General features: G+C 43.7%; 2 protein-coding genes across 5 annotated transcripts in view; one reads left to right on the top strand and one right to left on the bottom strand.

Moving 5' to 3' along the window:
• The window catches only part of RIDA (reactive intermediate imine deaminase A), a 27,409-nt gene extending 26,127 nt beyond the window's left edge, over positions 1-1,282 (top strand). The window contains exon 8 of the transcript XR_012327278.1: positions 181-1,282. The gene's annotated coding sequence lies outside the window, so the exon portion shown is untranslated. The remainder of the gene's footprint in view (positions 1-180) is intronic.
• The window catches only part of ERICH5 (glutamate rich 5), a 24,093-nt gene extending 11,348 nt beyond the window's left edge, over positions 1-12,745 (bottom strand). For all 4 annotated transcript variants that reach the window (XM_033843215.2, XM_073794613.1, XM_073794614.1 and 1 more), the window contains exon 1: positions 12,366-12,745. In XM_033843215.2, coding sequence (XP_033699106.2) covers positions 12,366-12,423 — 58 coding nt within the window. In that variant the 5' untranslated portion in view covers positions 12,424-12,745. The remainder of the gene's footprint in view (positions 1-12,365) is intronic.

Here is a 12,745-nt window from a genome sequence, read left to right as displayed (position 1 = left end):
GGAGTTAATAACTCCTCACTAATCACTCAGTAGTTCTTTTTCCTACGTGATAGAAGAGAGTAATCTGCTCTAAAAGGGAGGACAGAGATCTTATGATCTTGAAAATGACACCTCCAATGTACTAGGTTGGAATCCTCATTCTTCCACTTACTAGCCTTGTTAAGCCTCTTTGTGCCTCAGTTTCATCACCTGTAGAGTGGGAAGAGGAGCGGTCGAGCTGTTGTGAGGATTACACGAGTTAATACCTGGAAAACACCAGCACAGCGACTGGCACCCCCTGAACGCCAAGCAAGCTAGCCATGGAGAGCGTTACACTTCACCTGCCAGCCCTAGCAAGGAAGAGACCGTGGTGGACACACAGAAAGGGAAGGTAATTCCATTCATCCTAATCCTGGTACCTTTCTCTGAGCCTATTCAGAAAAAAAGAAAGATCAGAGTCAATACATGAAAAGGGTTGGAAAACAAACGGTTGTTTCAAACCCTCTCTCAGAGGACACAATACTATAGACTACAGTGACCACAAAACTTCCTTTCTTATGCTTCGGAATGTTTTTATCTCCAGCTGCTGAGGGAAGTACAATTTGGGGATCCATCTGGGCTCCTTCCTCTTCAGCTGGAGCAGGACATTCCAGACTGTTCTGATGTTCAGTGTGACCCCTCATCCCATCATTTACTTAACTGTGCAACATGGACAAGTTACGAAACTCTCTGGACCTGGTTTCCTTATCTATCAAGTGGGGATATTATCTTTGCCTTTCAGGCTTGTTAGGGTCATTGATAATTCTGAGGTGATATGTGTGTGATTACTCAACATGGTATGTGACATGAGAAGGTACTCAGTAAACAGGGACGCAGCCAACGGCTCTGCAGGTTTCTCAATGCATGGGGTGTGTCCCGCTGAAGGGGCAAGGGAGAGATGAACTCCAGCCTGTGTGCACCAGCAAGGTTGCATGCATCAGGGGTGGGAAGGGCAGCGTTTTCTGATTTCATAAAGGTCCTCTGTGGGTCAGCAGTAGCCCAGTAGTAGTCAATAAATTATAGCTAATTTAGCAACAGAAAGAATGAACTGCAACATTAAAGAGCTTGGATAAACAGTCCCCTAAACACTGTAGAGTTGTCACTGTTGACCTATAAAATTCTGTTGTTACTAATGGTAAGTTTTAAATCATGATTGTTGATAGAGAGTGAAGTAGTATTCATGTCAGCCATGATTTGACCGGATTTGACTGGCATTAAAAAAGGCCACTGTTAGCTTTTATATAAACAAATATGTTTCATTCTGTTTGTTGGCTTTAATTTCGTTTATTCATCAAGTATTGATCAAGTGCCTACTATATGCCTGCTCTGGGCTAAGCACAAGGGTTACAGCAGTTAACAAGGAAGATCTGGTCCTCGCCATCCTAGACTTTACTGTCTGCAAGGATTTTCAAATAATAGCTACTTCCCTTATTAAGCACAGCTTGGTACCTACGCACGACCTCTTACCCAAGGGTCTCCACGCTCTGTCCATGTGGTTTTGTGAATCCCCAGGATAACTCCTTGAGGTGGAAGAACGTTCTACACCATTTCTTCTAGCACTCTAACTTGAAAAGCAGTGAGATCTTTTGTTCAAAAACAGGAGACATTTTATGCCTAATCTGTATTTTTATGTAATAAATATTGTGGACAGATGCATTGTTTCCACACCCGAAGTTGTTTAAGGATGTGACTGTTTTCTGAACCCTACATTTTATCAAATCATACACTGCTCTGGGCCTAATCCTTCGGTGCTCATTATCTCTCTTGATTCTGTTGTAAATTGATCCCTGCACAAATTTGTTGTGACAGCTGAACTAACAGAACCCTTGTTGCAAGCACCATTGTGATAGGCACACAAAGAAATTAAATACTAGGCAGCATTACAGAAGGGATTAGAACCAGAACTAACATACCTGAAATTCACATTATGGTGGAAGCTTTTCTACTCAGTTCATTACCCTAATCAAAAATGAAAAGTTTCTACCCAGCAAGGAGAAAAACTTGAGGTCAATATTTCCTAATCCATGGCTAGGGCACATCAGCCATCCCAAAGACCTCACTGGATTGTCTGCTGAGTTTTCTAGAGAATCAATGAGAAAGGGCATCCTGGTATTTTCCCTTGCTGCCACCATTTCTAGGTAATGGGTTACTCTTTGCTGCGGCGCACGGGCTTCTCGTTGCGGTGGCTTCTCTTGTTGTGGAGCACGGGCTCTAGGCGCGCAGAGGAGTCAGTAACTGTGGCACGCAAGCTCAGTAGTTGTGACTCACAGGCTCTAGAGCTCAGGCTCAGTAGTTGTGCCACACGGGCTTAGCTGCTCTGCGGCATGTGGGATCTTCCCGGACCAAGGATCAAACCCGTGTCCCCTGCATTGGCAGGCGGATTCCCAACCACTGCGCCACCAGGGAAGTCCCTAAAATTAGTTTTGATATCACAAGGTAAATGCAATAAAGTTTGAAGGTAAATCTAATTTTGAAATTTAACTACAGAGTAACAAGAACATGTAGTTGGAAAGATACTTCTGGAATACTTGATAAGTACACATGGAGATGGGGGGCTTCTGCCTAGGGGAGAGGCTGACATTGAAGAGCTACAGAGCCAGTCATCAAACATAACAAATAGTCACCGCCTTCAGATATGATTTTCTAGTTTCATTTTCTTTGGTTTCTTCTAGACTCCCATCAGATAAACTCTTATTTCAAAAAAGGTATTTTACAGTGATTGCATAAAACATTTTAAAAATTATCCACAGTATTTGTACTAAAAAAGGCAAGTTTCATTGATTGATGGTCATTATTGGCACATGGGAATCCAACATTTGAGCAGAAATCCAGTCTACACAATCAAAGACTCGTCAGTGAACAAGGAAAAAGAGAGAGAAAGTGAAGATTATGTCTCTGATATGTATAAATCGTGACACTTCACCAACCTAAACAGGCCTCGCCCATGATGCTTCACTAGGAACAAGAGTGGCTAACATTTATTGAGGCACTGTGCCTAGAGCTTTACAGGGATTATCTCATTCAATCTTCCCAACAACTCCACAAGGTAAGTCCATTATTATCTCCATTATATAGTTGAGGAAATACGGCACAGAAAGATTAAGAACATTTATCCGGGAAGGGTGCACAGTTCGGAGTAGTAGAGCTCAGATGTGAGCCAAAGGAAGTGTGATCCTACTTTGAAGATTTAGGCGCTTTAAAGCAAATTGTGGTTCCAGAACCTGCACCATCAGTATTACCTGGGCGGTTTTTGGGTTTTGTTTTAGTGTTGACTCACAGGCCCACGCCCAGATCCACTGAACCAAAATCAGTATTTTTAATAAGATCCCCAGATAGTTAGCTTATCTATGGCAGCACTCTGGGTTTATCAGGCAAAGGCATGATGGGATTAGTTAGGAGAGACTAAAGTGGATGACAAACACACAGAACTGATGGGTGTGGGTGTCCCGTGTTCTCCGCAGGAAGTGCTGCCCATCTTTAAACATTGGGTATGGTCTCTGTCCTCACGCTAGCATGCCATGGCAACACAAGAGATGAGGTGAGTATATTGCTGCAGCAATGAAGCAAGGGCCAGAGCTGATCTAAGTGAGCTCCATACCGGGGAGCAAGATTTTTCTCAAGCTTCCTCATGTCCCAGAACTGGCTGGGTTTGCTAAGCCTCCACCTTGGCTAAAAGACAAAGAGGTCTTCTAATTTCTCATCTGAAATGAAGGTTAATACTCGCTGCGCCTCGCTCTCTAAGGGCTCTGAGCAAGCGGCTCCACCGGTGCTCTTATTGGTGGCTGTTCTCCCGGCTCAGCCACTGTGTCTGTGCCTCACTCCATCACGGTGCAGAGTACAAAAGTGCCTGCGGCCAAGAGCAGGTGTCTGTGCTCAAGAAGGGAGTATTCCCATTAGCAGTTAGCAAGTCTGTGGCTGGGATGGAATACTTAAATTTTGCAACAGAGCAGTCAGAGTCACACCAGACATTTGGACCTCAAGTCTGGGTGGTTAGTGTACCCTGAGAGCCCCCCAGAAAAAGCAGTGGGCAGACCAAGTAGGATTGTGAGCCCAGGTCTTTCAGCTGACCGCTGCTACTGCTCTCTCAGGTTAGGGATCCACATGCAATTCAGATGACTTTGCTGCCATGGTTAGTACAGATCACATTAAGGGAAGTGAGGGGGGGCTTCCCTGGTGGCGCAGTGGTTAAGAATCCGCCTGTCAATGCAGGGACACAGGTTCGAGCCCTGGTCCGGGAAGATCCCACATGCTGCGGAGCAACTAAGCCCATGCGCCACAACAAGAGAAGCCACTGCAATGAGAAGCCTGCTCACCGCAACTAGAGAAAGCCCACGCACAGCAAGGAAGACCCAACGCAGCCAAAAAATAAACAAATTAATAAATTAAGTAAATTTAAAAATAAATAAAGTATGGACTTTGGTTCATAATAATAAATCAAGCTTGGTTAATTTCTTGTGACTGTACCCTACTAATGTAAGATGTTAATAATAGGGGAAAGTGGATGTGGACTATATGGGAACTTTCTGTACTATCTTCATAATTTTTCTGTAAATCTAAAACAATTCTAAAATCAAGTCTCTTTTTAAAAAATTATAGTAGCAAAAGTACAGGAGCAAGTAACCTAGCAAAATAAGCTCTAGAAGCCTTAGAAAAATGTTCATAAAACTTGGGCCATTCACATAACCGCTTTTGTGATTTTTGAATATTTTTGTACCACTTGTGCTATTACTGACAGTATTTTTGTCACTTTCCTTTAACACATTTACTAAAAAGAAAAAAAGCTCAGAAAATCAACAGTGTACTATAGGTACACTATAGTATTAAATCATTTATTTATATAGGTACTATAGGTACTATAGGTACACTATAGAAAATCAACAGTGTACTATAGGTACACTATAGTATTAAATCATTTATTTCTCAGAACAAATCTATGAAATAGGAACTACTGTTAATCCTATTTTACAGATGACATCACTGAGGCATAAAGAGGTTGAGTGGCTCAAAGTCACACAACTAATAAATGATCCTGAACCATGATTTAGACCCAGACAGTCAACTCCAGACCCACATTTTAAATTGGAACTCTATACTGTCTCTTAGTATGTTGAAATTCTCGCTTTCACGTGTGCCCCCCACATCTTTCTCTCTCTCTCACACACACACAAACACACACACACTAATTCAAGGTGTACAGGTGATTATAGCCTCTCACAACCATCTAGTCCGTAAAGGACTTCCCTGGTGGCACAGTGGTTAAGAATCCGCCTGCCAATGCAGGGGACATGGGTTCGAGCCCTGCTCTGGGAAGATCCCACACGTTGCAGAGCAACTAAGCCCGTGCACCACAACTACTGAGCCAGCGCTCTAGAGCCCGCGAGCCACAACTACTGAGCCCATGTGCCACAACTACTGAAGCTGGCACACCTAGAGCCCGTGCTCCGCAACAAGAGAAGCCACCGCAATGAGAAACCCGCGCACCACAACGAAGAGTAGGCCCCGCACACCGCAACTAGAGAAAGCTGAGCACAGCAACGAAGACCCAATGCAACCAAAAATAAAAATAAATTAAAGAAAAACAAAAAACCATCTAGTCTGTAGAGGCTACTCCAGGGCAAACAAAGGAAAAGGAGATTAGCCAAAGGAAACTATGCAGTTCCTATCAGTCTTAGGAAAATGGAAAAGGATAAGAATAAGGAGGGGAAAAAAGTTCCTTATCATTACCAATGACAGTGAGAAAGAAGCAAGGAGGGAGGTTTGGGGAGGACATTTCAACAGAGGTCCTCAGTGGGATGGCTGAAGGCAAATGTTCTCTCTCAGTAAGAGAAACTACTAGTGAAAGCAATAGAGCAGTTGGAAGGCCTAGCCCAGGGCTTCCCATCTCTTTAATGTCACAAGCACACATAGAATATGGTATTTGTGCAGCACACGGGGCACATGGAGAAAGCTGTACCCAGAGGGCTCGGACCATCCCGACCCTGCCTCCCTAGAGGCTGGGAGGAAGGCTGGCACACTGGATCCCATGCTCACAGGCTGGGAAGCTCTGATACATACAGCACAGGGACAAATGTATTTCTGTCACCAAAAATAGACTAGAGCAGCATTAGCTGGGCAAGGCTGAGAAGATAGATGAAGCAGGGCGGTCTGCAAAGGGTGGAATGTTCTCATCCTGCAGGGACCCTTTAGGACTGGGTTTTAAAGAAAAGCTGCTTGTTGGAGAAAGCAGAAAGGGCCTTTTCACTGAGTATAAAGACAAACACATTACAGGCTTGAAAAAGTATTGTCCCCGAATGAGTGTCCTGGTGAAAGAGGCAGACAATCAATTGATAGGAAAAAAAAAACTTGATTTGATGGTACATCCTTATGACTGTAGGGGAAGAAAGCAGATCGCAAGGGCCTTTCTTTTAGTGAAGAGGAAGCAGGTCTATCACTGACCCCCAGGGGCCTGGCATGGGGGGACCTGGGGGAGAGGAAGTTGGAACAGCCACAAAGGAGCAGGCCGAGGCTGGGGGCTCAGGTCGTAGAGAAGCCTTGTTGAGCAGCCTCTTGACTGAGAGTCATTTCAATCTTTAGCCTATGAAGTCAAGTTCATTTTATACTTATCTGTCTTACGCGATGTTAATTGGTGCTATTTTGATGTCCACTTTGAATTATACTGTCATGGCCATAGAGTAAATTGTATATAAATGAAATGTGACTTTCGGTGACCTGGAAAATATATAGATAGGGCAGAGATGTCATGATGCTTCTTGTATCTTTATACATCTTGCCTCTCCTACTTAATGTTCATTTGGACCTGTCACTTATCTAAACGGGCCTAATATGAATCTGCTCATCTCAAAGCAGGTAAAGCCATACAGATTTGAAAGTTGAGAAGTGTTTGGTAGGAATAAAGAGCATGTTATCAGGCCTCGGGGGCTTTTGTCTTATTAGAAAAGCCAGGCTGGAGGAGAGGCCCAAAGACTGTTGATTGTGTCGTCTGAGAAAAGAGGGTCGTCTCTCTTGGATGTGGGGCTACGGCCACACAGTCACCATGTCACCAGAGCCCAGTCCAGTAGTCCTGGGGACCCTACAGCCCCTTGGGCCCTTCCACAGAGAAGAAAATGGTGTCAGCTGAACTTGACCCCATGACACAGGTTGCCCTTTCTTTTCTCCATCTCCAATGACCACCCTTGTTTCTGAGTACGCTAGCACCACCTGGCTTATTTCACTCACCTTCATAAAGCGTAATGCCTACGGCGTTTTAGCTGTTAAAAACAATGTGAGGCTTTATGGTTTGGATTTTTGGGGTTCCCCCCCCCGCAATCTTCATCCTTAAAGGGATGAAGCTCTGACACCCTTGAATACACACAAAAGAATGATCTCTAGCACCTGATGGCAATTCCCAAGGAAGGGTTTAAGGAATGTGAACGACAGCAACAGCTCCGGGACTGTAAGGAAGCTTCTGAGGCCATCATGATACTTCCCTGACATTAACACTCACTTGGAGAGCTATATTCTGATATTTCGCTTTAAAAAAACAAAATCATTACCTGTATTACCTACACTTATATACACCGGGATTCGAAGCCTGGCCAAGTTTGATGGTTTTTTTAATCAGTTTTGGTGAGCCTTTCAGGAACCCTCACAAGTATTCGTTTTTTATTTTAAACTTGATGTTGTAAAACATTAACACAAAAGGGAAAGAGTGAAAGTGTACATGTGAGCTGGAATGTGCGGCAATCTTACAGAAGAATGATTTCATAGAACACAATAAAGCTTTGTTTTGCTGTGTTGATCTTTTCCTGCATGACTAGGAGAGTCTCTTCACAACCCAACCCTGTCTTCTCAAGTCCATCTCAGCCAATGTTACTTTCCAGTCTTTGTTATTCCATGGGTCCTGATGCCTACTCTCCCTCTGCTTTTTCCAGTAGTACTCTCATCCCCCTGAATCCCCATCTCCATCAGTCCATCCATTTACCCAACCACCCCCTCAAGAGATATGGATTGCATTTCTCCTTCGTGGACAGCCACATGACGAGTTCTAGCAGAACCAGGACAGGACCCAGATGGAACTGGAGTTTGTGAAAAGAACAAGAGCTTTGGAGGCACACACATTGGGCTTAAGCCCCAGGTCCATCACTTACTAGCTCTGAGACCTTGGGCAAGTTACCTATCCTCCCTAAGCTGCAGTTTTCTAGCTGTACTTGGTGAAACTAAGGCTCTTATGGGGATTACATGAGATTATGAGCTAAAGTATCTGAAACCAACTGGGTGCTCCTACCTTGTCTCCTGATTTCTGCTCCATGTTCATGTTTTGATGAGGTTGCACTAATGTCAAAAGCCTTCAGTTTTAGAAAAAGATGTATTATGTTGTTGATGAGAGTGTAATTTGGTACAACCCTTATGGAAAGCATTTAGGCAGTTAGCTCTCAAAATTATAAATGTGCATACCCTTTGACCTAGTAATGCCACCTCTGGGAAATGGTCTTACAGTTATGCTTGCATACTTTCAAAATGATGTATGTGTAAAGGAATTCACTGCAGTCTTGTTTGCAATGGAAAAGACTGGAAACAAATCAAATGCCCCTTGCTGGCGGTCTGGGTAAATAAATTACACAACGGATTCTTAAACGAGGGTAAAAAAGGAGAAAGAAGTACTCTATATTACAGAGAGATTATAGAAAGAGCTCCATATTTTTAGCTGAAAGAACAAGGTAAAGAATAATGGGTATAATACACTATATTTTATGAATAAAGATGGGAGAGGGAAATAATATTTGCAGTATATAAAGAAACTTTGGAACAATATACAAAAAAAAAAAGAAAACCTAATAAAAGTATTTACCCATGGCTGTGATTGGAACTAAGCAGATGGTGGGGCTAGTGTGGGAGGTATACTTTTCACTGTATGCGTTTTTCAAATGTTTTCAATTTTTTGAACCACGCACATAGTTCTTATATTCCATTATAATTAGCTGTATGTAATAATCAGGCCCACCACAAAGACTTACTGAGCATTCTCTGTGCCAAGCTCTAGAGGTGACACAAAGACATACAAGACTCAGTCCAGAGACTTCTAGCACTTGAATGAAAGTGATCCCATTTATATAATATGTGTATGCCAGAAAAGCCTATAAAACTCATTTTAATGCTAATGATGTTTGTTCTTCAATTACAAAGAAGTGTTTGTCTACTTAGGACTGAAATGTCACTGTGTGAAAATATTGGTTGATGACTGAAGGTATTTCTACAGTACAAAGATCAATTCACATAACTGTGAAATTCAACCCTCTTCCTATTACCTAGGCAGTGTGGACTCCAAGCAGCTAGTGAGAGTTCAGATAAGAACAAACACATGATTACAGCTGTCAGTGGAAATGTACACATTAACCTAGCAAAGAATTTGTCAATAATTACCATCTGTTTACTCTGTCCACATTGTTGCTTAAGCTATAAAATCTCAGGAAGAAGTCTGCCAGAAATGGATGGCATTTATATTAGGAAAGAGTGGAACAGTAATCACACCTAGAGGCAGGGGGCTGGTAGCACAGGGAGGAAGGTTCAGATGCCAAAGACCTGGAAACCTTTGGGTCCATTAATGTCTATGAAGTCAACAGAATCTCTGTGTTCAGACTCATCAGTTCCTCAAGGCACTGAAAGGAATAAAAATTGTCCTAATATGTAGAACATGCTTCCATGAACACAAGAAATTCCAAATTCAATCTGTCTAGTTGTCCTTTGGAAAAGAAAAGCCTCTTTTCTCACACATTTCAGGGCATTCAGTAAAAATCTATGTGTGACTACCACTTACTAGGCTCTGTTCTGCACTTTGAGTAGCACTGGATAATTATTTACACCAGAGGCCAGTCTCTACCTCTGTCCTCGTCCCCTCCCCCCCACATCTCTTTCCCTAGTGAGTCATCTTTTGGAGGTGATGGAAAGCAGCTCAGTGGGATTCGGTGTCTGATGGGTCAGAGCAAATGTCTGCATGCAATCAATAGTATGGACTATTCCTATTCAGCCTAACAGCTACCTGACCAGTAGTAACTATCTGATTCGTTGGAGCCCAGAAAATAAGTATTATACCTCCATATTTTAGTGTTACAGGATTTTAGAGCTGTAAGAGATCTTAGAGGTAATCTAGTCCAAGCCATTATTTTATGATGCTTTTGCTTCTAGGCTAATACTGCACTATGTATAACAGTTCTTAAGCCAGTTACAGAAAATTGTTAGGCGGAACTGTACAAACAGAAATCCAGTCTACAGGCTAGTTGATGTATTTTAGCTTTAACTCATGGAGTTCTAAGGTTGATATTGTGAATTTTAAAAGAATCTCTTATGATATGAAGATTATCTGTAGCTCTATGGGAGGGCACAGGAAACTTCTCTACATCTATGTAGCTGCTGAAAATATCTCTAAGGCTAAATGTCCTCCAAATATTCCTAGTTTAAACTTGGAAGCAAATATAAACTTCATATTTTACTGACTCATACTTAGGGATAAATATTTTACTTGTGATAATATTTATTATATTTATATCATATGACTATATTATGTGCATGTACTATAATATTTCTATAATAAACTCTATTATACTATTAAATTAAATTTATTAAATTATAATAAATACTCTATTATACTTTACTATATTTCTTTTGTTGTTTGCATAGTGGATGACCACACACCTAATGGGGAACCAGAGTGATTTGAGACAAAAACAGGTTTAAATCTAGTTATCACAAACTGGTTTAAGGAGGAAAAGAACAGATGAAAGGTCAAGTTCTAGAATCACAGTACCTGAGTTCAAAGCCCAGCTCTGACTCTCAAGGAGCCCCGCAACCTTGGACAAATTATTTACTCTTCTCTGTAAAATGGGGATGAGCATAATACTTAGTCAAAGCATTGTTATAAGGATTAAATGAAGTAATTCATTCAACAACCATGTACCAAGCATTGTTAAGCACTGGGGGTACAGTGAGTAAATGCATGTAGGGGACATTTAATAACCTTGGACTATTTTTATCTAAAAGCACATAAACACAGGCTTAGGGTTGTATACGGAATTTAAGGAAGTTGTGAGCTACAGAAACAGGAATGAATTATTTATGGGGCCTCCAAGACCATGGAGTTGAAATGCTAATGAACATACAATAGTATCTGATTACAAGAGAGTACTGTCTGAGGATCAGAAGCAAAATACACCTGTTGATGGATTCGAGATGTGCATCGAGCAATTTATGCAGTGTATTAATTGATTTTCTATGCAACTGGTTGTTACTCGTTTTAACACTTCTTTCAGAACAACATCTGCGAAAACTTAGAACAGCAATGAAAGCATGAATAAAAAATGAAACGGTGTGACTCATGTGGATGTTATTTATACTGGCGATAAAATGTTTTTTAAAACAAGGTTACTAAAAAAAAAAAAGACAAGGTTACTCATTCTTTTCTGAGAGGATTAAAAAACCCTTCCATCCGTTGGACACTTCTGTCCCTCCCCAAGAGTAACATTCCCTACAATCATTTGTTTAACTTGTTTGTTGTCTGTCTCTTCCAACCTCAACCCCCAAGAGTAGGGTCACTTACATTGAATACCTTCAGCATCTAGCCAAGCACCCGGCTGTTATACAGTAGACACTTAGATAACACGTTGAATTTCTATATAGGATTCAGTGAAGACCACTTTTTTTATCACATGCATATTCGTCAAGAAATACTTAAGTCAAAGATAGAGGAAAATGTATCTGACCTCTTTAAAAGTGCAGGAACCGGGGCTTCCCTAATGGCGCAGTGGTTGAGAGTCCGCCTGCCGATGCAGGGGATGCGGGTTCGTGCCCCGGTCCGGGAGGATGCCACGTGCCGCGGAGCGGCTGGGCCCGTGAGCCATGGCCGCTGAGCCTGCGCATCCGGAGCCTGTGCTCCGCAACGGGAGAGGCCACAACAGTGAGAGGCCCGCGTACCGCAAAAAAAAAAGTGCAGGAACCTATTTGATGGAGTAATCTGAAATCTCGTACGTTTAAGGGATTAACAGCAGTTATCATCAATTGAGGAAATTCCGCCTCTGTTGAAGAGAACGCTGTGGCTGACCGCGTTAGGGATTTCAGGCGAACTCCCCGCGCTCACACCCCCCAGCAAGGCCTTCCCACGCCTGGACTCTCGCGGGGGGCAACGTGCGCGGCGGAGCGCGCGGGAACCGCCGCATCCTGGGGCACAGCAGCGCCGCTCCGGGTTCCACTCGCATCCTCAGGGAGGAGCTGCCCCCTGCCGGGCCGCCTGGGCACGAGACGCACCTGACGGACACCCGGGGAGCAAACGACCCGAAGCCCGAGGCCCGGGCGGGGGTGGGGCCGGGTCCCCTGCTCACCGCTGCGGGGCCTGATGCCGTCGCCGGCCTTGTTGAGGGCGCTGCTGGAGCAGCCCATCGCGGGCAGGAGGGCGCCCGGCGGGCGAGCTTGGCCCCCGTCCCAGCTCCGCGCGGGCTTGGGTCCCCGAGTCCGGATCCCGCGCGAACCGCTGCCTCAGCACCAGTTCCTCCGACTTCGCGCGGCCGCTCCCGAGGCTGCAGAGCGCAAGCCTGGAAAGGAAAGCGAGCCGCTCGCTGGGGGAAGGAGCCAGGGTGGGGACAGCAAGGACGCAGAAGAGGACAGAGACGAGGAAGGAGCCAGGTAGGGAGAAGGTGGAGAGGGTGGGAAAGGCAGAGAGGAAAAGGGCTTCAGCAGCGACAGGGATGATGTCAGGGAGAGA

This window comes from Tursiops truncatus, chromosome 17, assembly GCF_011762595.2.
Source record: "Tursiops truncatus isolate mTurTru1 chromosome 17, mTurTru1.mat.Y, whole genome shotgun sequence".
Lineage (NCBI taxonomy): Eukaryota > Metazoa > Chordata > Mammalia > Artiodactyla > Delphinidae > Tursiops > Tursiops truncatus.
This window is presented reverse-complemented; position numbering and strand designations above follow the sequence as displayed.